At 50.0% G+C, this 25,584-nt stretch overlaps 1 protein-coding gene across 1 annotated transcript in view; it reads right to left on the bottom strand.

The window, feature by feature from the left end:
- The window catches only part of ARHGAP44 (Rho GTPase activating protein 44), a 163,836-nt gene that overhangs the window by 15,569 nt on the left and 122,683 nt on the right, over positions 1-25,584 (bottom strand). The window contains exons 8-16 of the mRNA XM_026521026.4: positions 22,803-22,871; positions 20,609-20,690; positions 20,041-20,168; positions 17,029-17,140; positions 16,538-16,619; positions 13,640-13,720; positions 11,038-11,151; positions 10,299-10,390; positions 8,535-8,715 (exon numbers count right to left, since the gene is read on the bottom strand). Coding sequence (XP_026376811.1) covers positions 8,535-8,715; positions 10,299-10,390; positions 11,038-11,151; positions 13,640-13,720; positions 16,538-16,619; positions 17,029-17,140; positions 20,041-20,168; positions 20,609-20,690; positions 22,803-22,871 — 941 coding nt within the window. The remainder of the gene's footprint in view (positions 1-8,534; positions 8,716-10,298; positions 10,391-11,037; positions 11,152-13,639; positions 13,721-16,537; positions 16,620-17,028; positions 17,141-20,040; positions 20,169-20,608; positions 20,691-22,802; positions 22,872-25,584) is intronic.

Raw genomic sequence — 25,584 nt, forward strand, 5'->3', positions numbered from 1 at the left:
TGGAGAAAACTTAGAGGAACTGGTTTTCAGATCCCTTTCGAGATGAATCCAGGGCAGAGCAAGAAGCCAGAGGCCGGGAAGAAGCTCTAAGAAGAAGCAAAGGGTTTGGAAATTAATAAGCAGGAGGCAGGAGTATATGCCAGAATCCCGGAGGTGACCGCAGGCCAAGGCTCTCTTCTGGCTTTTTCTGGGTCCTGTGGGAGATGGGAGCAAGGAGGCAGGAAAGGAGTGCCTGCATTTAGCCCTGGGATGCCTGTCTCCTACTCCTGTCTCTTAGGGTAACGTGCCAAAGGGGCAGGGAATTCAGAATTCTCAGCCGCTCACCATCGGGATGCCCGTGGGGTGGACCCGGTGACAATTCCTACTGACACACAATCTGTTCTGTTGAACTCCTCCTAGTCTACCAGACCTTATGTTTGTATGGAACTTATCATAGGACACACTTTGTACCTTTCCTAAGACATTGTGCCATGGAAGAGGTTCCAGAACCATCTAATTCTCTAGACCCAGGTAAGCCACTCACTGACTCGGCAAAGCTCTCCGTCCATCCACAGAAGGAGGCTAATACCTCCCATCCCACTTCCAGCATCGCCGTGAAGTATCAGTGACCGAGTGGTAAGATACATTGAGCACGCCCTTGGACCCTTAACCTGGGGGAGAAAGCCAAGTGGCCACACAATGGGCCATGGTGATGGGTGAGGGGTGGGAAACACAGGGTGTGCCCCATAAGAAGTCCGTCCAGCTATGCCAATGGCATTTTACAGGGTTGACAAGTTGGAGAACACGGAGAATCACGGGGCACCTTCATGGAGGGAAGATAAAGGCTGGGTAGCTGGACTGTGAGGAGCTGGAGTGGCAGCTGGGCAGTGGGGTGACCCCACTCCCTGTCCGGCTCACCCCAGTGCTTCAGGGAGCAGCGCCGGCCTCTGGAGGGAGGGATTTGGGGTTTGAATCCCAGATTTTCTCATTACCGTGTGACAGGGATGAGGTATTGAAGCTCTAGGTTCCTCTGATGGTTCTCTGGAAGATGGGAGTAATACTGACCCCTTCACCTTAGGGTCGTAAAGAACAAGGAGGACAATGTGTACAAATTACAGAGCACCTGCTAAGAAGCCAATAAGCGGGAGCCTTGGCCATGATGATGCTCTCGTCCTGGTAGGTGCCAAGTACAGATTTTTTTTTGGTAATCCTCATGGAGAAAGAAAGAAAGACCGTGAACCTAACCCTAAAACAGGCTCATAGGAGGGGGACAGAAGCATGCGATGCCAGGGAATCAGGCCAGCGGGAGATGGAGACACTGGGAAGACCCCATCCGGGTCATGCCACTTGGGTTTACAGGATCTGCCATGCGACTGTCTTCTCTTCCTATCAAAACACCAAAGATTGGGGGGAGGGGGGGTCTCTGGTAGAAGTAAGGGGAACGAACAAGGAATAGCATCCCCCTTTTTTCTAGCTTCCTGAGTCTTCTGAGAATCTGGTGAGATGGGCCAGTGTGGGTCTCAGAGGAGGGGAAAGCGTTCTTGGAGGACACTAGGCTTAAGGAACAGAAAAATAAAGAGGGGTCCTTTCCTTTCCTTAAGTCTTACCACCCGGCCAGGGCATCTGGGTGGGAAAGAAGGGGAGAACCAGAAGGGTCTCGTCTTGGCTGACAAGTTTCCCAAGTTCTTTGGGAAATAAAATGTGTGACGGGGAGGAGGCTCAGGCAGAAATGGCCACAACCCTTCGCCCTACAGAACGCCTTCCACGTCCCGGGGAGCCTCCTGCAACCTTCCACAGTCCTCGACCAGTCCCTGTTGGCTTTGGTGTATTTTGTGCTTGCAGAATTAGCCCGATTGCCCGTGGGTGGGTGGAGATGGACAGACAGACATTCATGGTGTCCTTAGTGTGATGGCAAAGGAAGGGGTCGGGCAGAGTGCCTCATGGAGAAGCACACCCGGCCATGTCGCCATCTTAAAAATGGGACAATGTCACTCAGAAGCCTAGTCTAGGTACTCAAATCAGCTGACATTTCCCACAGGCTGGGCATTGTTCCAAATGCTTAAGTAAAATTCTATTTAATGCTCAAAACAGTGCTATTAGTTCCCCATTTCGCATATAAAGAAACAGAGGCATTCAGAGGGTACGTCACTTCCCAAGGTCACATGGCCAGAATTTGAACTGGGAAGGGAGCCCGACCCCAAAGTTCATCCTTTGCACGTCCACAGGGTTCTTTCACATAAGGGGGATTCTTCTCCCGCAAGGTGCGTAGACAAGGGAGGAGAAAGGTCAGACCTAGAAATGTCTCCCTGATGCAGGAAGTGAAGTGGTCTTCTTGTTCTGAAGTCTGTAACCTGTAGGTCACACGGGGAGAGCCTAAGATCCAGAACCTTAAAAATTAAGAGAGACAAAGGACGACCCCAGTGGAAGGAGGGAGGGAGGGAAGAAAAAAGCCCAAATCTGAAAGACGGAAGATCAGGCACGTACAGAAAGAATGCATTTATCACGGAGCACGTGCTGTGAACTATTTCCAGGGGATGGGTCGTCAACGGTTAGCAGGTGCTTTCTGCTTATTTCCGCTCTGTAGGGCAGACATCTGCCACGATGCTTTTGAATTCTGGTCAGGATTCAAAATCCTAGCCAGAGGTACTAACTAATATACGGTTTTGAAGTACTCAAGTCTAGAGAGATCTGGAAGGTTTTGATCGCTGTTCTAAAAAGCAGTTACATTTGGCAAAGGCCAGCCAAGAGAGAGGAGAAATCTGCCATCAGGGGAATTTGGGAAGTTCCCCAAGCATCCACTGAAGGCTTGTAAGTTCAGGGAATGTTTAAGATAAACTTGGGGGCCAGACAGCAGTGGCAGAGGCCCATGGGGGTCCCCAGATGGTGAGTGACAGGAAATCTAAAAATCCTATGATTTAGCCTTGCCTAGACTCACTCGGGAAAGGCCAGAACCAGGTAATTGCCAGTTCTTCCGGGGATAGCTAATTCCTTCCTTAAATACGTAACAGTGAAATTTCTTCACCTTCCCAGTACAAATAAAGGCTGGAGTCATCTGACCACATTTCGCAGACCCTGTCTCAGCACCCACAAATGCGTAAATCCTGGCGACATGGAAGCTGAGCTGGGACCCTGGGCCAAGAATCTACCTCTAAAAAGGTCCATTTGGCCAATGCAAACCCAAAATAGGAGTCAAATTTCCCACCGGTACCCGGGATGACTTTGTAGGTAAGCCTGTCTTCAGACAGCTTCCGGCTCTATCTGAAATAAAATTACTGCACCGGCTAGCCACGACGACATGCCTTTCGGGGTCACGGTCTCTGTATGCTGTCCATCCTCCCCCGCAGGGTCTGCAGAACCAGGCCTTTGGACCCCTAGTTCTGGTTGCCAGGTGACCATGGGCTTTCTGATTTAATACATTTGGGCAAGGAAGCATGTCACGGCCACTTTATGAAGATTCGTGACCTGTGATGATGTGCTAAGACTCTGAGAAGTCACACACCACATGAACTGGTTTCCGTGTGTTGAGTTACGTGTTCCTTCTCAATTAAAGGTGCCTGTTCCAAACTGAAGGTCCAAATGGGACAAGACCCATCGCAGAGCAGGTGTCAGGCACAGGCAAAGAATGCATCACCCACCAAACTGAGCTCTAGAGACTGCCGGCTTGGAGTCAAGATCCCCATAGATTTTGGGGTTGCAGTCAAGTGGCTCTGGGGACCAGACCACTGTGGGACAAACAAAATGGCGGCAGGCATGTCAGTTTTCGAGAGTTGAAAGGGGACTGAGTGCCGGTCTTCTGAGTATTAAGAGCCAAGGCCACTGGGATTTCTGTGGACAGAATGCCATCCTGCTGGGACTCCAGAGGCTAAGGACCGAGCCAGTGCAGTGGCATGGATGCCAACCAGGAGGGTAAGAGTGGAGAGCATGGGCCAGAGCCAGAAGGCAGCAAACAGGCAACAGGGAGACTGGTGTGTATGAGATGGGCTGCGGTGGTTCTGGTGGGGTCTCTGAAGTATATGGCGGGCAGGGAGTGGAGGCAGAGAGGAGTAGAAAGGGGCAGGACAAGAGCCATCAGGGGGAGACATGAACGAGGAAGGAGGGTCCACCACTGACATCACTTCTCTTCTCGCCTCGAGGCTTGTCCTCTCAACTATCCCAGCTGACTTTGTTCAGTCTCTGCCAGAGACACGGCCAATGGAGGCGTGGACACAAATGCTTAAGGGCCATGGGTCCCTCCTGACCAACAGGCAAGAGAGTGCAGACATCTTGGCCAACTCGTTGGGAGGCAGTAAGGCTCACATAGAAAAATATGTGATGGGACCAGGAATGACACTCTTCCATTGTCAGAAAAATAAAAGGGATCTGCAAGGTTATTTTCATGTATTATTTGGGACAAAGGATCCATGAAACAGATGTCGCTTTTTTTTATAAAACAAAAGGCCAATACTAACAACGCATGAAAAATACATAGTAACCTGTACCCTCAAATTTCCAAGTCGGAGCTTACACAGGTGGAAGGGCACACGGGGTGACCTAATCCATACTTTGTGGTTCAGAGTGCTGGCAGAGTCAGGACAGCCCGTATCTCACGCCAACACCCCAGGGCTATGGGAGTAAAGTTTTTTTTTTTTTTTTTTTTTTTTGCTTTTTGTTTTTTTTACCGGAGGAAACTTTTGAAAATTTTTTAAAGAACTGTATCACTGCCAGATTCTTTATTCACGATGGCAAAATCCTTCTGTGATTCAGTGCATCTCGACCCTAGAGGCAGATGAGCATCAGCAAGGACACTTTTAAAAAATACCAGTGCCTGAATCCCAGCCTGGGCCAATTAGGGCAGCCTCGAAGAATGGGATTTTTCTAAAAGCTTGTTTTATCTTTTGTTGGGCAACAAGGCACCCTCGAAACAAAGTAGCTTATTAATCTCGGTCGCAAATCCACCCTGGGCAGAGTTCAGCAGACACAGCTGTGTACCGTACATAGCATTTGCTGAGAGGGTTCAGCTTGGCAAGGAAGACCCTGAGACCATTCCCTCCCAAAGCTGGTAAGTGGGCATTGGCTGTCAGCTTGGTGCTCAGCTGGGGATGAAGGTGGGGGGCTTTAACTTTCTCCAAGGGGATGCCCGGGCTCCCACATGGTGAGGTAACTGGGTTCTGAGAGCGAGTATTCAAGAGACCCAGGCTTAATCGACAAGGCTCTTTCTGACCCAGCTTCCGAAGTCCTTGGACGTCACTGCCGCCACGTTCTGGTAGATAAGTCGGTCGTTGAGGCCAACTCATAGTCCAAGGGAGTGCGGTTAGATTTCCACCCTTTAGGGTGGGGGAGAACCAAACACCTGCTGCCATTTTCACCACAAAGCTCCCGGCAGGTGGAGGGATGTATTAGGTCCCCATGGCTGCTGTAACAAGTACCGCAAAGTTGGTAAATGACGGAAATCTATTCCCTTGCCGTTTTGGAGGTCAGGAAGCCAAAATCAGTGGCAATGGGCTGAAATCAAGATGGCAGGAGGGCTGAGTAGCATTCCCGGGCGTGCGGCCACATCCTTAAATCTCTCTCTGCTCCATCTTCGCATTTTTCCTTCTCTGCTTGCCTATGTCAAATCTCCTTCTGCATTTTATGATACACGGGATTGCATTTAGGGGCCATCCTGGTAATCCACAGTGGTCCCCTTAGTTCACGACCCTTATTTTAATCACATCCGCCAAGACCCTTTTCCCAAATAAGGTAATATTTACACGTTCTGGGGTTCAGGACCTGCTGCCAGCTTTGGGGGGGCATTATTCTGCCAACCACAATAACGAGAAAGGTGGATGTGACCTCCAAAATCTGCCTCCAGGTCTTGCTGAAGAAACTCAGTTCCGGAGCCATCCTGAGTCAAAGGCAGCAGGACCAAAGCCTGGAGCTGGGATGGGAGTGAACCACTTTGTATGATGTCTAGGACATAGCAGCCATCAGCCAGGAAAATGATATCCAATTGTTTTGTTTTGTTTTAACTTGATCAAAATGCTCTCATAAAGTGAGCTTTAATTTGTCAGTGTTTCGAGAGGGCAGTTTGAAGACTTTAAAATGTGTCTCATAGATCTTAAGAGCTCAGAAACGGGATAAATGTGGAGAGTTCCTCTACGGTTGCTGAAATAGCACAGGGGTCTTCAGCTGATGTAAATGGCTTTCTTCTCCCCCCAAACACTTACAGCTTTAGGCTTCTGTTTCTGGGAAAGCTGGTAGGAACTGATCTTCTGTAAGCTCACTGGTACCTTCAAGTACCTGGGCCAGTACCCCAGACAACGGGAGCAAGGGTGACCCTAAACCAGTAAGACCTCCACTTAATTTAACGTTCAATACAAATTTTAAAATACATAAACTACATCCATTTAGCATGCAAGAGTGATCTATGCATCCCCTAGACCCTCGAGTAGATGGTGGCAGTTTTGGCTTTATATCAGAACAGCGTGCGAATAATTTCCAAAGTTCTTGAATGACCGATCGTCATCAGACAGGGGGCAGTTGCTTACCATATCATCATTCAAGGGGCACCTGGGTGGCTCGGTCGGTTAAGCGTCTGACTCCTGATCTCAGCCCAGGTCTGGATCTCAGGGTTGTGAGTTCAAGCCCCGCACTGGGCTCCACACCCAGCAGGGAGCCTACTTAAAAAAAAATCATCATTCAAGTTTTTGCCTCTGCGTGCGTACTATGGGGGCCGGCGGACTTGACTGTCCCAAGATTCCACAGTGGTAACACTCCCATAGATAGCATCCAGATCGCTCTTCACAGGGTTCTGGGAATTTGACAGGGCCTGGCAGGAAAAGGACAGAGCAGCACACCTCGGAGGTAGAAACACGAGGGCCAAAGGAGTTCTCCAAAACCCAGCTGGGACCAGAATCCGTCCTCCAGGGTATCTCTTCGGCTGGACATATTTCTCAAGGGAACAGATTTGCTTGAACTGAGATTAAAAACAAAATCCGAGGCACTTGCTCATATGAGCTCCTCTCTCTGCCTCTTTCTGTGTCTGTCTCTCTCTCACCGTGCAAAGATCGGATTCCAAGTTTGCTCTTTTTTAAAGAGTTAAGGAAGGGCCCCTGGGTGGCTCAGCTGGTTAAGCAGCGGACTCTTGATTTCAGCTCAGGTCATGATCTCAGGGTCCTGGGATCGAGCCCCGCGTCCTTGGACTCTGCGCTCAGCCGGGAGTTGGCTTTGGGATTCTCTCTCCTTCTGCCCCTCCCCCCCAATAAATAAATACATCTTTAAAAAAAAGATTTAAGGAATTTCCCCTTACTCTCTCCAACTTCTAGGAATTTCTCGGGCTGGAGAACAATAACCAAAAGCACAGAGCAGATAAACACCCTCCCCCCCACACCCCTGCTTCGGGCTGCCTCACACAGCAAGTGTCTCTGCGGGATAAGGAGACAAGCAGGGATCCCATGATCCCAGGACATAGGTCCAGGTCCCCAGTGCCAGCTCTCACTCAGGAACTAAGAGGGGTGAACAGTAAGACTCACGTGCCCCTACAGTTCTTGGTTTTCAACCTTCCCTCTGAGGCCCTTCAGGCCATAACCCTTGCAAGCAAGCAGATCTTTCTGGCTGCCTCGTGATCTATCAGGGAGGGAGGCAGAAAGCTGTTGTCTGAATCTCTGTAAGCTACGGGTCCATTTTGAAAGAGCAGCCACTGAATTCTGTGTTCCAGTAGCAATTTTTAATTCTTAACCAACGCTGACGTGACTGGCTTGCTGGAGCGAACAAGGCAACACTCGTTCCTTCTGTAAGACACACCCGCTGTCGCCTTGAACTTGCGGGGTGCTCTCAATCCACGCGCTCCTGCTGCCGTGGCTGACGCTCCCCACGAGTCCGCTGGGCTTGTCCCGAATCCGGCTGATGCCCATTTTATCCGTTCCGGGGATCCCAGTATGCAGTTCCACGTTACGGAAACGGATCTGAATGGAGTGTCGAGAGGGCCGTTCCCACGCAAGTTCCGTCGGACGCGCTTACGAGTCTCGTGGCAACTGCACCCTGGGACGTGTAGGTGTCACTCATAAAAGATGGGAAGAAGGATTTTACACTCAGACTGCCTCGAGGTTAGGTTTGGTCTTTATTTTAAAGAGGCTGAACCTGGAGATGTTGAACCCCGCGTTCAAGGAGATGCTTACGCAGGAGTGTCGCTGAAGAAGGGGGAGGGGCAGAGCCAGCATCAGTGAAAAACCATTCCGGATCTGAGAACTGACATAGGTTTAGACATCTGGCGTGAAAATAAAGTGTTCGTGTATTTCTTTTAATTCCCCTCGTTGACCAACTTTTTTTTTTTCCTGATGAAAGTCATCGATACAGATCACAACCATTGGCTTAGAAAGCTGCACTTACCTCTGACCCTAGAGCAAGGGAAGCAAGCCAAGGGACTCAGTCGCAATGGCACAGAGGAAACACAGAGAAGGAGGCAACAACTTCATTGCCACAGATCACTGTAACCGCTGCTAGAGCGTGCAACCTTCCCGGCATTCCGGCTTGGTGTTAACTCCCCATCCCTCCCCCCTCTAGCCCCCCAACGCTGAGAAAGGGACACTGGTTCATACCCATCCTTTTTGTAAAATTCCAGCATCATATTATCCGTGGCGACGCTGAGGGGCCGGCGGGCCTGCTCGGGCTGGCGCCGGTCAGCGGGGTCCATGTCTGGGGAGGGCATGGAGCTGTAGTTGGCGTTGTGGTTCACGTGTACGGGACTCCCGTAATTCCCTGTGATGTTGAACTCTATCTCTGCGGGGAAGAGAGAATGGGTGTACGTGATCTATTGGTCACGCCCTTCCTGGGCAGGAGAGAGAGGAGCAGACGTGGCCTCTCCTCCACACTTCACCCCTAGAAAACTGTGTCCCGTGGTTCGACGTTAGGTCACCTGCTGATACAAATTCATCCTAATATAATTCATCATATTAGCAGGTGAACACAAATGCTCACCCATCGCGTTAGTATGATGGGCATTAAATAAAGCAATTTCTATTTGTGATTAAAAAAAACAAACAGGAACAGATGGGTACTTTCCGAAAAACACAAAATCATCTATCTCAAACCTCACGGCTGCAACTGAAACACCAGAGCTGTCTCATTCAAATCAGGAAAAGGGGCAATGCCCACTCCCACCACTGTTATTTAACACTATCGGAGAAGTGCTGGCCAATGGAATAAGTCAAGAAAATAAAATAAGAGGCAATATTATTATTTATAGATGATGACATTGTCTTTCTGGAAAACCAAAGAGAAAACATTAAAAAGGATTGGAAACTACAGATTTCACTAAGGCCGCTACAGTTGTTGGCTGTCAAGTGACAAACAGAAGTATCCCATCCTTTCCTAGCCATAACATGTCTATCTGCAACGGAAATGAATCCGCTCACCCACAAACAACGGAATTATGCCGTAAACTCCTACCTCCTTTATTTCTTTATCCTGATTTCCCACCCTCACCCAACTGTGTGTCATCAACAGAACTCCAGGACAACAGAAGTTCATGGTCAAAACACATGAAACCAAGTAAAGACGATCTAACTTCTTCGATGTTAGATCAGCACTAACTGATTACCTCTGATGGACAGGGCAGAGAATTATTAATATTTTATCTTCCTATGAGTGAAATGGTTTACTGCTGTACCGCCAAAAGCATATTCTTGATGTTTACTGAACATAAGCTAAGTGACTTAAAAAACAAACAAACAAACAAACACTGAATTGAGTATAACAACTGCTGTCTCCTGAAAGCTGTTCCCTTTGAGAGTCATACACTTACGCAACGGTGTTTCCATGGCTAGGAACATTTAGGAAGCACCTCCGAGGGAGCTGTCTTTACAGCCTAATTTTCAAATACAAAAAAGAATCTCCTCACCTCTGAGCCCCACCTTTACATGTTGAGGGCAACTCAAAGGACACACAAAGGGAGTAACAAAACGATGGCACCCAAGGGAGCCCTGAGCCCTGAATCAAAGTCCACACCCATCTCAGGTCTATGCAGCATCTATAACAGCAGGCGATCCCTCTTTCCTTTTCGTACCAGCATTTCATGATCCATAGATTTAAAGACACCATGGTGTGGATGTTGGACCAGTAAAAATCCACGTACGTGATTAGCGCGGGCAGTGGACACCTGTGGCCAGAATGTCGCTCGGCCCGAGATTAGACGGTAAGAAACCACCATGAGTCTACACCTTTCCTTAGTGGTGTGCACACATGTGTGCATGTGTGTAGAAGGATTAATAACAAACACCTTTGGTTTCAGAAGTTCTGAACGCACTGTAACACTCTTACCTTCCCCCAGCCCCCCGCTCCCACACCTTGATGCCACCACGTACCCCCAGGGAAGAACCAGTCTGCATGCTGGATGATGGGCTCGATGATTCCAACAATCTGCAGGGAAACTGTGGTCATCATCTCCGTGATGTTCCTGCGAGCACAGGGCAGAGACGGGGGCAGGGCCGGGTTACCAGCCGAGGCAGCAGAGAGGCACGCCTTGCCCCATGGCCCAGGGAAGGGCCCCCGGACCCGAAGGCTGCCGACCTAGGTCTGAGAGTAGGCTTTCTCTTCGGGAGGGCACTTCACCTTTCCGAAGCTCTCTCTCCCCTCTACAGAACAGACGTAACCACAGAAGTCCTCCTTATAAGAGATGTGTGAATGAGTAATAGACATGAAATCACCAAGCATCAGGCACCTGTCATTGGGAAGTGCGATTCTCACAACTGCCAGACTCGTCTGCTTTCCAACTCTGTTCTCTCTTTCGAGACAGCCCTCCACCCCCTGCATCCAGAGGCTGGGATGTGCGCTCTTCACAGGGTGTTGGGAAGGCCTTGGAAGAGCGTACCTGGCCCTCTGCGGACTCAGATTAGCTCAGAGAAGACCCTCACTGCAGGCCTGCAGCTCTGAGACCATCAGTGAGAAAGATCTGCAGAATTCTGGGTCTTCTCCTGAGCCTAAAACGTGAGCAGGCAAAGGGAGAAATAGGACTTGACAAACAAGAGAGGCTGATGATTTATCTGGGGCCCTGGCTGTCCTCCCATACGCTACCCCTACACACGTTCCTCTCTGTGTACTCACCCCTCCGCTTGCGGCCACAGGAGGTTGGGTCCTAACACAATCGCTATGTTACTGGGAGTCATCTTGTTTATGTCTTGATATTCTGAGAGCTTGGATAAAAATTTGATCAAGTATCTGAAAGGAAGACAGAGGGCCAGGTTTAACTCGGGCTCAACCCCAGCCACGTTCCCCCGGCATGGGGCAGAAATTTCTCTCACGTAGCCCATCCTACTGACAACAGGACTCATACACCCTGCATTACAATGAAGACGTGTAAGGTGTCAAGCCACGAGAATGCCTGAGAGACAGGCAGACCCCGATCTCACCCGGCTACACGTCAACATCTCCATCAGTGAACCCTGGCCAGAGAAATTCCCCGTCTTTCCTTTGACCCAGTATCTAGTAACCTGAAGTCCCTCCTTCTTTTCAAACCTCAGTCACCTGACACCCTCCCTGTGTGTGGAAGTGAGAAGCAGAGTGTCCAAGTGTCATCTGCAGGGACCTCTACGTGCTAGGGGTGGCGTCTCCTGGGATTAACCTCAGTGGGGCTTTGAGCGCTAATGGGGAAAAAAAAAGAAAGCTAAACAGAGATGAAGCACAGGAGCCAATAAGTCACTCCTAGAGACCTACCTACCCAAGAGAAATATGCAATGTCAGGCAAGCCAGCCAGAGAGCAGAGACCACCCAAATGTCCACCAAGGGAGAGACGGAGACATAAAATGTGGGCCATCCATACAGTGGAATACTATTTACCCATGAAAAAGGAACAAAGTCCTGACACACGCTACCACATGGATGAACTTTGGGGACATTGTCCTAAGTGAAATAAGCCACACACAAAAGACCACGTGATGTAGGGCTCCCCCTAGGGGAAATGTCCAGCAAAGGCAAATCACAGAGACGGAGAGGGTAGATTCCTGCTTGCCAGGGGCCAGGCTAGGCTCAGGGCGGGGGATGGGGAGTGACTGCTAACGGGAACAGGGTTCCTTTGCGGGGTGATGAAAATGGCCTAAAATGAGGGGTGACAGCTTAGCCTCTACACACATAAACGCCAACTAAATCGCACGCTTTAAGAGGACGCAACGGTAGGTGAATTACATCTCAAGGAACTAATGAGGAAGCCGTACATTAAATCGCTCTTGGGATTTTTTTTTTTTTACTTGTGGTAACATACACATAAAAATCACTACTTTAATCACTGTTCAGTGTAGGGTAGCAGTAAAGTCAGTAGCATTAAATACGTTCGCACTGTAAAGAACCACCACCACCATCCATCTCCAGATCCTCTGCAGCTTCCAGAATCTCTGTATCCATTCAATGCTCCCCTCCCCCAGCCCCTGGCAACACGTCCCCCTTCTCCTTTCTGTCTCCATGAATGTGCCAACTCCAGGTCCCTCATAGACGTGGCATCATCCAGCATCTGTCCTTCCGTCTGAGGACCTTCACCTTTCTGAACCTCTCTCTCCCTCTCCTTCCATGTGGCACCATGTCCTCAAGAGGGACCCGTGTAGCAGTAACACATGTCAAAATCCCCTTCCTTTTTTAAGGCCGAAGAGTGCATCGTACGTGTGTTTTGTTAGTTCACCCAGCGATGGCTGCGGGGGCGGTTTTCACCGCATGGCTACTGCGGATGCCGCTGGCGTGCACACGAGCATCGTGTCCCTGCTTTCCCATCTTCTGGGTCTATATATACCCAGAAGCGGCGCGGCCAGATCCGACGGGAATTCTATGTTTAATTTCTTAGGGCGCGCCACGCCGTCGGCTGTTCGGATTTCGAACGGGGAAGCAGAGCTACTCGGGCAGATGGCAACAGGAGCTGAAGCCGGGAGTCTGCGTCTAGGGAAACACGGAGGGAGGTGGCAGGGCCAGGAGCGGGTGCTGGAAGCCGAAGGGAGGAGGAAGCAGAGAGTGTGAAGGAGCAGAAAAGATCTGTAGAAGAGCGGGAAGTAAAATCCTGGGGGGGGGGGGGTGGGCAAGGAAAGTGAGAGTGAGAGAGAGAGGTGCAGAAAAGAGGTAGTGAACGGTGGAGCAGCAGACGATACTCTTCTGGTTTCTTCCCCCTGCAGAGGAGCTCAAGGACACCTCCACCAAGCAGCTCCGCGTCCGGTCACCCTCCCCAAGCTGTGCCTGAACACTTATCTTTACAATAAACGCACAATAGCGGGGCGCCTGGGAGCGTCTGCCTGCCGGGGTCCTGGGATCGAGCCCTGCGTCGGGCTCCCTGCTCAGCGGGGAGTCTGCTTCTCCCTCTGCCTCTGAGCCTCCCCCCTACTCATGCTCTTACTCTCAAGGGAATAAATAAAAAGTCTTTAAAAAATTAACCCACAATATCTTAAAAAGAGCTTGCATTCATCTTGGCTTCTTGCACATCAGAGAACTCAACGGAATTAGCCAATGGCCCCCAAAGTCATAGAGTGCCTTCCGTTCTGTCCCTTCCTTGGCGACATGGTAATTAATCACCTCGCAGGGTCGTGTGAGGTCGAAAGGAGACGATGCATGTTAACCATGCGGGGCACCCCCATAAAATGCCGTGCAGGCTAGTTACCGTGACCTTTAGCCAGGAAACCGTGTGTAAGAGGCTTAAATAACCCTGACCCCGCGCCTCCAGGATCTGTCCACTTACCGGATGTTGTTGTGATTGGCCTTGGGCAATTTTTCACAAGCATTCCACAGAGCCTGAAGCCTCTTGTCTTGCTCCTGAATACTGGGGAATAAACAGGAAAGCCAGTGGCTGAGCACAGATCAATGCGATCTCACTGGCGATCATATTAACCAGCTGCAGAACGAGAAGCCACCTGTCGCGACTGACCCCACTGGCGAGCTGCTATTATTCAAGTGCTGGGTGACGACTGTTTCCCTCTCCGTGTCCCCTGTCTTGCCCTGCAAACATCCCCGGCACGTGTCACAGGTCTCAGGTGAATGCAGGCCAGGGGAGCAGGTGGGGGCAGGAGGGAAGAAGCCAGACACCTGTTCGAGAGCAATGCAGGACCGTGGTGGTGTCAGGAGGAAGATTCCGGCACAGAGACCGAGATACAACATACCAGTCAAGGGAGCTCAATCTGCTTACACACCGTGGGGCGGCCTACTGCCCCGTTCAACAGAGGTTATTTAAAGTTCCTTGGCTTCTGACTCATCACAGGTGCTCGACAAGTACCTTCTAAATCAGTACATTTTATGAGCTCGACAGACGTGTAAGGAAATCTGACCTTCAAGGGCTAACTCAGAGAGGGGTAATTTCCACGGAACCAATGATTCTCCATTGTACAAAAGGTCTGCTCCAAGGATTTTTTTTTTTTTTAAATAAGTCCTCTAAGATTGAAAAGAGATTACTTACAGGACTACATTTTATATGTGCTTTTCATGAAAATCTACAACAAGGCATTAGGTTAGGAAGACCCTTCTGCTTGAAGCATGTTTTCTCCAGAAAAACTAAAAGGAAAATGTCAGCAGGATGAGGGCCCAGCTTTGACTCCTTAACCTGGGGCTCAGGCAGGGCAGGGACCACCACGCACACACTTCATCGCTCTGTACCCACAGGTCCTCCCACAGATCCTGACCAAGGGGAGAAGATCTCTCTTTTCCCTCAGGTCGGCCTCGAGGAAGAGGCAAGCACTCTCCAAAACACACTTTGCCTAGGACTCCGCAGTGCAAACCAAACGAGCCATTTAGAGACGGAAAGGTGAACAGACCCTATTTGCAAAGTGGCTGCAATTTGACCAAAGGCTGGACGAAGAGGGTTTGGCGCAGGGAGGCCATTAAAGACCCTGCTCCCTCCTGCCCGTGACCTTGTGCCAATGACTGAATCTCTATGCAACCTCCTCTCCCTCATCTGTAAAATGGGTTCACGGGAATACTTCCCGCCTGGAGTCGGCGTGAGCGGTATAGAGGGTCTGGCTGATCTCAAGCTTTCAATCAGCGTCTAAGGGGAAAGGGCAGATGCTGCCAAGACCCGGCTAGATCCCGATGCCCCGGCTGTCCTCCCGTCTCTAGCTCCTCTATCAAGATCACGTATGCAGTCGGGAAATAAAAGGGACAGTTTCCATCAGAGCATACGGTCTCATTTCTCTTCATCCCTACGACCACTGAGTGGCTCTAGAGAGGCGTGAAGTGCCGTAGGTGGGCACATGGCTTCCAGAACCGGATCCCCTGCACTCGAATCCTCATTCTGCCATTTATTAGATGGCAGGTAACCCGCCGTCACACACCTTCTCTAGGACTCGTCTTCCTCACCTGAAAGCTGGGGAAAACCGCACAACCCACTTTCGCAGGGTTCGTTCCTGTGACAATTAAACGAGTTAGAAGCATAAAATGAGCTTAGAACGGTGACGAGCCTCTAATGAACTCTCGACAGAGGTATTGCCAACGATCAGTATCGTCATGGAGCTCACACCCACGCTCCGCAAGGAGATGTAAGCGTTCCAGATAATCAGCCAGGCTTTTTCCACGCTAAGTCTCTACTCCACCTTGGAAAAAACCCAGCTCCATGCAACATGACTGGAGCTAGCTTTCTCTAACGCCACGCACAGAGCCTGGCTTCCCTTGGAGGTCAACGGGCTCTTTCAGGGCCCAAGGAAGCACATACGTACTGGAGCATTCCTTCCGACAGGCTAAGCAGGCTGTGCTTTGAGACTAAGCCTACGACTAGGGAGCTCTCGAAATCACGTCCCTTCTTCAGGCACCCAGCTGAGGGCAGCCCACGGACCGGACATCATGTTTTTATATTAGCTATTAATGAGCTGTTATTAATATATTTGTAACAATTACAAATAAGAGTCAAGACCCTGCGACCACTCCCTTGTTCTAGTCTTCTCTCCAGAAGGAATCATGACGATCTGCTTGTGAGCCCTTCCAGAACTTTCTATGCATTGACCCATATATAGTGGCACTCCTAAAATGGTATGGTTTTGAGCATTTTTTTTTAAGCGACAGAATATTGGGGCGCCTGGGGGGGCTCAGTAGGTGAAGTGTCTGCCTTTGGCTCAGGTCATGATCTCAGGGTCCTGGGATCGAGCCCCACATCAGGCTGTTCGCTCAGTGGGGAGCCTGCTTCTCCCTCTCCCGCTGCCTGCCACTCTGCCTACTTGGTGCTGTCAAATGAATAAATAACCCCCCCCAAAAAAAAGCTTTAAAAAATAACAGAATATCATATGCGTCCTTGTTAACTTATTTTATTTCACTGAAAAGTAAGTCTTCCTATCTTTTCGTGGTAGCAGGAATAGCTCGACCAGGGTTTTTCAGCACTACAAAGTATGTCACCGTGTAGATATGCCACAGTTTATTTATTCATGCCCCTGGTCCCCCACCGATAAATCTTTAATAATATCTAGGCTTTTGCTATTCCAAACAACACCGGCATTGCCATCCTTGTACTTGCTTCTCTGAGTACAAGTATGAGCACTTCTCCATGACATATACCAAGAAGCCAAGTTGTAAGAGCACAGGTTACACGCTTTCATAATTTCAATAAATCCTTCCAAATAAACTCCACCCAACCACAGACTCCAAAATGTTGTCTACTCACTTGGAAGCCTGAATCCACTCGTCATAGAGTTCAAAGGTCATCAGAGGTTCTGGCAACTCTCGGAGGTAAGATTTCAAAGCTCCTAGACAGGGACACAATATTGGCTGTGAGCCACTTTATACCGGCACAGACGAATCCTACCAGCCAGCATCACCCGTGGGGGATCCGTCGGGGGATGGGTTCCCCTGACCCGCATGCCGCGACCAAACAGTGGTTTCCCACGTGAATGGATTGGAGGCTCTGGCTTGGCAGTGGGACTTGGACTGCCAGTCATGGTTGGTTCCCCCTCTTATTTCCCACCATCCCCTTCTCTTCTCTTGCCACTCTGCGGAGATCTTCCCTCAAGGGGCCCCAGCAATCAGGCTTAAAACTGAGCCCTGGGTGGATATCTGAAGCATGCTGGGAAGCCGAGGGTCATGTGATGACACGTCCTTCCCCGTGAGCCTCTCCAGCACCAGCGAGCCCCTCACTAAGGGGCGGAGGGCGCGTACCTGCGATTGCATGGGGGTCCGCTGAGTACTCCTGGACGTCCACCACACAGCAGTCCAGGGCAGCTTTCAACTTCTTCAACTTGGAGGCAGACGGCGCTACTCGGAAGAGTCCCTAAAACAACGCAGAGGGTCAGTGCACAGCCCTGCAACTCAAAGGCCTGTGAGCAAAAGGAACAAACAGAAAGTCTCCCCGCTCCCTTCCTCCAGAATCTCCTTGACGCGCTCTGCTCACCACCATCTCCCAATAGCGTAGCTGCCTGCTCTCTAAAGGGCTCCTCCTTTAGATGTAAGCAACTTTTGAGCGGGAACTGGTGAGTGGGAACTCACCCCCCTTGATGTCCCCAGTGCCTAGGACGGGGTGGTGACGCGTCATTCTGGTTCAGTAAGTATCTGTGGAATAAATGAACCTTGGGCACTCCAACTTTTTGTGGATTTAAGATATATTTTGGAGAAGTTGGCCAACACCTGGTCAGACGTGGGGGTGTAGGAAGCTAGATGTGAAAAGGTCTATGGGGTGAGTGTGTGTGTGTGTCCTGGGAGACGCAGGGCTCTACTTTTAGAGACAAAGTCAGTGTCCTCAGGGGACGGGCAAACTAGGGGTGGTGTGTCAGGGAGCGATGCCTCCTTCGGCCCCTCCGTGTTTCATTAAGTTACTTCTGAATCACCGTCACCCCTTCCAAGCGAACCACTGTACGTGGTACAAAAGTGAGCTCTGAAGAGAAAGAGAAGAAGAAGACAGGGGTGTGCTGAGGAGACAAATGCAGGTCACAGAGTTAGAAGGGAACCCCCAAGCCACAGGTGAGTTAGACGCGGTCGAAGAGCTACTGATTGGTTTTGCCTTCTTGGCTCCTGGCATTCTGTGACACAGTCCACAGGCTGAGAAACGGGCTGGCAGAACAGTCCTTGCTCTTTTAACATTTCATGGCCACCACCAGGCTCTCCAAAGTTTCTTCAGAAGAAAATGTTCCTGGTCTGGAATACGGAGTGTTTGGCCTGCTAAGATGGCAAAGTCCATTCTACGTAGAAGTCCAAAGCTCTCTTCCTCCATATATGTGAGGAAGTTCCGTAAATATGTTTGGACTAGTGTATAATTAAGGCTGCTGTGACCAAGACCAAGCCACAGCAGATACCAAAGCAGTGGGATGGATCCGCCGAAGACCATGCCCCCACCGTGGAGGAAACCAAACACGATGGCATCTGGTGATCGACAATGCCAAAGAGAAGCCAGTATGGTTGTCAAACAGAAGCCTATAGATTTTCGACTGTGTTACTGAGAAGGCTGTCTCACTGAGTGACCGACAAAAACCAAGAGGAGGAGGAGAGGATTCTTACAACAGCTAGTGAGTCTAGTCTGGGGGCGTCTGAGGAAAATCTGTGGGCGCATATTGAAGAAATGGCAGCACACATGGGAGTGGAACCCAGAGGAGGGGGGAGGACCCCAAATGCTCCCTGAGGGCAGGGATGGGGTGATGGGGCTGATAAGCCCGAAACTGCTGGGAGGGGCAAGAGAGGAACCGGGGAGCCATGGCAAAAACAAAACCAAAGAGCTGGGGAAGGAGTATGAGGTCGTAGTTGGGTTGAAAAAAGATATTTTTTTCCCAGGCTTGGGACAAGCTGAGCATCTCTGTTACTAAAAGGAGAAAAGCTGGGACAAAGTCGAGAGAAACAGGAGGGGGGGGGGTCTAGGGAGAGGCAGAAAGAACCCGTTGACGCTGATTAGATATTTGAAGATATTAACAAATTATTTTTCTTTTTTGTATATAATGTTTACATGTTCCATATTATATATAATTACTATTTATTCCCCATCTTTTAAAGAAACATACTGAAGTATTACAGATGAAACAACACAATGTCTGTCTGGGATTGCCTTCCAATTATCCAATTATAGGAAAGGAGGCAGAGGGGAAGCAGGATTGACCATAAGCTGGGCGATGAGGCTTGTTCTGTTATGTGTTGCAGTTTTTCCATAATTTTGAAAAGCGATGGGGTGCGGGGAGGCCCAGTTCACCTCCCTCCATGAGGCTCTGGCTCAGGGACCGTAAAGACCTTTTCGTCTGGTAACTGGTAATAGACAAGAGAATGCCCGGCACTTAAAACGTGGTCCAAAACCCCACATTTACCCCCATCCCTTGAGAAGAGGCAGCATGTCGACCCGCCTGGCCCAGGGGCAGCGGCCAACATGCATCTGAACAATCACTGGCTTCCTTCTCTGGGGCAGACCTCGGTTTGTCGCATGTACCCAGGGCGCACGTAAAACTTGCAGCTGTTCTGAATTAATCGGGTGCATTTCATAGATGCTCGACACGTGTCCCCTGGCAAGTTCATAAGCCACATGTCCCCCTCGCATACTCCGCGATAAAGGCACGGCACGCCCTAAGTAAGTATCGACTGGCTGATCAGATCCAAGGAAGACGGCCCAGAGATTTTAAAACAGCCTGCAGGAGAGACCAGACACGAGGTCCAGCTCCCAGGGAACGGTTTACACGGCGATAAAACAACAGTCACCCACTTCCCATAGACTTCTTTATGCGTGGCTCTTAGGAAGGGCTTGCTAACGTCGCTATCGATCCCATTTTCAGGATCTCTAGAAAAGAGTCATGATCGAAACGGTGAAAAGGTCTATTTTTTAAATGAGGGGACTCATCAAGCAAAGAAAGAACAGGAGGAAGGGGAGGAGGAGGAGGAGGAGGATGGTGCAGAAGAAGAAGAGGAAGAGGAGGAACATCCTGGACACGTCCTAGTACATACGAAGACAGGACGGCTGGAGTGCGGCTGGAAGTTCCTCGGGGGCCAGTGCTATCAGCCTCCCACCGTCCTCCTCCCTCCCTGACAAGTGGAGGCTCATGGGAGAAAGCAGGACCAGCATGGGTGCGGCGGGATGGGGAGCCGTCCCATGTCATGACACGTCTAGGCTGGCGGGGGCCGGGGAGAGGAGGAGACCCCGCAGGCTCTGCAGCCCGGAGCAGGACACCTGCTCGGGGGGCTGGCTTCAGCCGCCCCCGGACCTACCTCCTCCTGCATCCCGCACTCAAGCAGCATCGTCACACAGGCCTCGATGGGGAAGGCGATCTCCCGGCCGCTGATCATGAGATGCTCCTCCAGCGGCTTTCCGAACGAAGGCTTCTCCACCCAGGCCTCTGAGCGGGGAAGCGAGAGAGGCCCGTCAGCAGGGAGTGAACGGCACACACTCGAGTAGTTCCTTTCTTCTTTGCCTGGCTCCCAAAGCCACGGAGGCCCAGCGGAGGCTCCCTTCTTGTGGTTTGGGGAGGACGGAGGAGCCCGGGCGGGGCAGACGGCTGGCCAGCTGCGTCCGGACCTGCCGGGCTTCATGCTGGGGACGCACGAACCACACACGTCCACGCACACCCCCCAACTCATCCCCTGCTGGGTGCGGGGCAGTGTATGTGGGGGTGCTGGCTCAAGGGACCAGCGTGGAACGTTCCAGAGGCTCTTCTCAATGTGGGCCTGCTGAGAGCGCGTGAGGGTGGAGGAAATCCGGGGCGCGGGGGTGGGGGTCTCATCCCAGCGGGCAAGCAGGCTCCCCCCGCTGCCCGCGCCAGGGAAGGTCCGCACTTACCCTGCTGTGCTTTTATCTGAGGCAACACGGCCTGCAAGAGCGTCAGCGACTTCCTGTGGTACTCTGCTTGCACCTCGATGAGCTGAGGAAACACAAGGGCGGGGGTGACGCTTTGCGGGAGGGTGGGGAGCGCGGCTGCCGTGCCCCGTGGGGGGCTCTCCGTGAACCTGCTCCCTCACTCGCAGGGAAGGAGGCGGAGTCCCCTGCTCTCTCTCGGGCCACCCTCAAATGAGGGGACCACCCCGGGCCGGGCGCCTGACACGGAAGGCTGGTCTTCGCTGCGACCCCACCTTGCCTCGCACCCCACCCTCAAAGCAAAGGCAACAGAGAGAGGTACACCAGAAAATATAAATGGGGAACACATTTAGAAATCCACTTGCCTCGGGGCGCCCAGGTGGCTCAGAGGTTTCGGCTCAGGTCATGATCTCAGGGCCGTGGGATCGAGCCCCGTGTGGGGCTCTGAGGGGGAGTCTGCTTGGGATTCTCTCTCTCTCTTCCTCCTTCCTCCACCCCCCCCACCGCTCCAAGCGTGCATACTCTCTCTTATAAATAAATCTTTTAAAAAAATCCATTTGCCTAGAAGACAGGGCTAAACGCTAGGCTGTCTGTATCTTGGTTTCTGCAAACTGAGTTTAATATGTAAGTGATCAGAAACCATGTGGCTTGATCCACAATCCCCAAGGACCTGGGGGATGAAAGCGCTCTGGATATAGTGATGGAGCCCCAAAAACCAAATTCTTTCAATTTGCCTGTTTTTACCATCTTGCTACTAAAACAGCTGCCGAAATGTTAAGAGCAGATGAACCCTGGTAAGCGACGGTCCTGCCATTTCTCCTCTGAGACCCCCACAACTGGGTACACTTGAGGGAAAGGGGAGGGAATCGCTCTGTTGAAACGCTTGGCATGGGGAGCAGATACTATTATCTCCAAGCAAAAACTAAATACTAGTTAAGAATTAAATTTAAAAAAAAAAAATCAGAACCTTGGGGGGGAAAAATGGTACTTAAATGGCAAGGAGGCAGTCCAAGAAAGCTTTGGAATGTCAAAAATGTCATTAGTTCCAGAAATTCTAAAATATTATCTCTGTACATATACCCAGTGGAATATATTTGAGAAAGTGCTATTATTTTAAAATAAACTTTCCAGGCTGGAAGGAATGCTTATGAGTTCTTTTTTTGGGGTCAGAGGAACGCCTCTCAAGGTCCGGACCACTCACTGATCACAGCGTTGGGGGACTGCTACCGGCCCAGGGTGCTTGCAATTTTAAAATTTTCAGGATTTCTCCTCCTTTTTCTCCTCCTTACCTTCTGATCTTCCCATCACTTCCCCATCATTTAAGGTTTGAGTTTTGTCCCCAGCTTTAAAGGCAGGTCAACTTAACCAGCTTTTTAATTTGTATTTTTTCCTCTCAAGTTTTTCGTTTGTTTGCTTTTAAATTATTGCTGGTTTTGTTTTATTTTGTTTTCGACTTGCCTTGCACTTACCCTGGTAGAGAGCCAGGGTCTTAATTATTTGGACCAGATTATTCAAGTGTGGATGACTCAGCTCCTGTTTCTCTCGGGTCTAAATCTGCTTTCATCGATGAGAGACAGGCAAAGAGGCCACATTAATCATCGTTTACTTAGTTGTCATTGTCTTCGGCCAAAATCGAAATGAGAAACAATTATGAGCTGGGGGCGGGGTCATCTTCCTCTCCCCCAGTTCCTTGTTTTTGACAGACCCGGCTTTCGTAACCTTGGCCCGACTGACATTTGGGACTGAGTCCTTCTTTGCTGTGGGGGAGATGGTCCCGTGCACTGGAGGATAATCAGGCCTCACCCTTGACCTCCCCTCCCTAGATGCACCCCCCCCCCCCATGGTGACAGCCAAACGTGCCGGCAGACATGGCCAGACATCCAGTGGAGGAGGGGACAAAATCACGCTCCAGTGACTTTGAAGGAGAACTACCTCCACAGACCACAGAGTCACGATCATCCTCTTGGATGGGCTGAGTTTTACTCTCTGGTTTTTAGAGAAATCCACACAAGGAGAAAGAGAAGACCGGACTTATTCACCGACAGAATAGTTAAAACCATACTCCTGCCCATGATGTGTTCCACCAAGGGGCCTTCGGTTCCATGCCACGTTCCTTCCTGTCCACACCCTGAACTCCTACGAGCAAACGTGAGGTGCTCCTACCTTTCTAGACCCTTACCGTTTGAAAGTAATTTGCATAGTCGATTTCTTTGGCCACGAAACTGTACATGTCTGCCGAGAGCTGGTCCTGTGGAAGGTAAAATGAACAACCGAGGTAAAACAGAGAACATTCGAACGGCTAATGCATGAGTCTAGACATTGGAGAAGCAAGGGTCTTCACCGCCGTTTAATCTCATTTTTAATGATTCCCACCACGGCCCAGACTTTTCTCATGGGCATTCCCGCGTTTCCCAACCAGGACTCCAGAGAATGAGTAAGTGTGGAAAGAGCCCCTCTGCCAGGCGTTTCCCAGGGATTCTAACGCATGAACCATGTCCAGAGTCGGGGAAGCTGGTGTGGGGGAGTGCTGTGCAAATTACTTCCTTACATCTCCATAGCCTGTGTCACCAGACCTGAAAATGGCCCGCCCTTTCTTCTCCTGGATGCTCATACTGCTCTGCTCTCCTTCACCCCCAATACTGACTGGTCGATCACAAGCATATGGGAAAAAGAGGCAGAAACGCACCAATTTGGGGGAAGTTGGCGAAGACAGATGGGCGGGGTCAAAGGAGGGCTGCTGATACGAAATTTGGAAAATGTTGATGTCCCAGGAAAATCTCCTGGTGTTAACGGTCCTTCGCCATCCGGCTCCGCGTGGGATCAGGGGGCAACGACCTAACTCGGCATCTGATTCTAGAATGTGTCCTCCTCCTCCGAGAAGGGCTTCAGTTCCACGGAAACACCCATAGCAGGGTACGATAACAGGACATTCTGAGAAGGAGGCAGAGTCGGTCACTAACCGTGATTTTTAGCGTGCCACGTGTGTGACCTTGTCTGCACAGGTCAGGTGAGCTCTAAAGGTCCTCCCTGTCCGGGGGCCTTAGGTAGGAGATCTTTACAAGGGATGCTTAGTGCAGGAGAGAAGAATCTATGATGTGTGCGTTGAGGAAATTAGGAGAACAGCACAAGACAGCTGATCCAGATGCTGAATGAATTCAAGTGAGCCCCGATGTACTTCAGCCAGGGCGTGATGCGTGGAGACCTCAAGCATTCTGCACCAATCCCACCGCCCTCAGCCCCTCCAGCTTCCAATGAAGCTATTCTCACTGGCAGGTGAGCGGCAGCCTGTTTCCTCTTCCAGGATCCTTGACAGCAGGCAAACCGTGCCCAAGAGTTCTTGCACCCAAGGCACAGAGTTAAAAGGGAAATCTGTTCCCTGGAGAGTTGTAAGCACAGAGTAGTCAATGCTACCCTTGGTCCAGTTTCAAAGAAGGAAAAAAGAGGGGGGACAAGTGAATTAACGTTTGTGGGGAACAGTCTAGGTGCTAGGCCCAATGTCACTTGGAGTTCTCATCTAACTCTCTTAGGTCAAGGGCTCAGTTTCCAGTTTTGGATGAATAGCTACCGAGAGTTCAAGGATCTTCTCTCCTGTCTGTCCTCCACTGTCTGAAATGTGCTTCGCACATTAGCAGGGCCTTCGTAACTATTTGCTGATATAAGAGATGGAGAAACGTAGGCTCAGCAATGGTAACTTTCCCTAGGAATCAAATGGGTTCTAAGTCTCAGCTCCCCCTCATGGGGCTGCTGAATCTAGCAAAAGTTCTAGAAGAATCGACGTTGTCTGCCATCCCCCCCCAGCAGCTTTGGTCAGGAGACATCCATCACCGGTAGGCGTGAGGGAGGTATGTCAAATCAGGGAAGACACAAAGGGTCAAAGGATCAAACTGGCTCGGCAGGCAGAGGATAGGGAGGGATCCCCGAAAGACTAAATGTCACACTGAATACGCTGTCAGTGACTCAGCACTTGAACTTTGCCGGAAGATGATCCTAGGGAAGTCCGACAGACTGTCTGTGAGTGCCTTCAGGAACACCAAAGGGTTTTTTTTAAAGGTATAATTAGATTACTGTCTCACTGAGTTAACCATATGGGTCCCAAATAAGCCGCACTCCGAGTCAGGAATAAGAGTGGACACGAAATCAGATTTCCATGTATCGAAATCATTAGTGAATTTTCTTTATAAAGGAAAAAAAAAAACCCAAATCAATAATCACCAGAGTTTAATGTGCTTCAAAAATCATTTGTTTTCGGATTTAGCAACCAATCCACACTCAGAAAGATACAGAGGGAGTAAGCAAATGTACCTGCCGTCCCACCGTGCAGGGATGAGCTCTAAGTACCATGATGCCTGGTCGCTTTGTATCTATTTTTATCAGTCATGTCTTGTATGATTGCTTGGTTTACATAAATGGGACCAGACAGTTTTATAGCTCATTACCCCCCAGATAAATATTCTTTCTAGTGGTTGCACAATACTTAATATATGAATGGGCCATGGGTCTACTGCTGGATATTGTGTTTCTAAGTTTTCATTATAACAATACTTGGAAACCCTTTGTTTATACAGATGTGCAACCAACTCTTGATTTCATTTCCTTAGGATCAATTCTGCAGTTTAAAATGAACTCTGGTTATTTAAATTAAAATCATTAAATTAAAAAAAAATATTAGCAAGATAATCATGACTTGGGATATTAGGGCTTTTGGTTAAGAAAGAAAAAACATGACACCTGGGCATATCATATTCAAACTTCAGAAAATCAAAAATAACGAAATATTCTTCAAAGCAGCCAGAGGTTAAAAACATTTGCCAGGAGAAGACCAAAGATAAGAATTACATCTGACCTTGCCTCAGAAACCATGCAAGCCAGAAAAGGGTAGAGTAAAATATTTAAAGTGTCGGGAAGAAAAAAAAATCCCAAAAAACAAAAACCAAACCCACCAACCTAGAATTCTGTACCCT

Source organism: Ursus arctos, unplaced genomic scaffold (genome assembly GCF_023065955.2).
Source record: "Ursus arctos isolate Adak ecotype North America unplaced genomic scaffold, UrsArc2.0 scaffold_14, whole genome shotgun sequence".
Classification (NCBI taxonomy): domain Eukaryota; kingdom Metazoa; phylum Chordata; class Mammalia; order Carnivora; family Ursidae; genus Ursus; species Ursus arctos.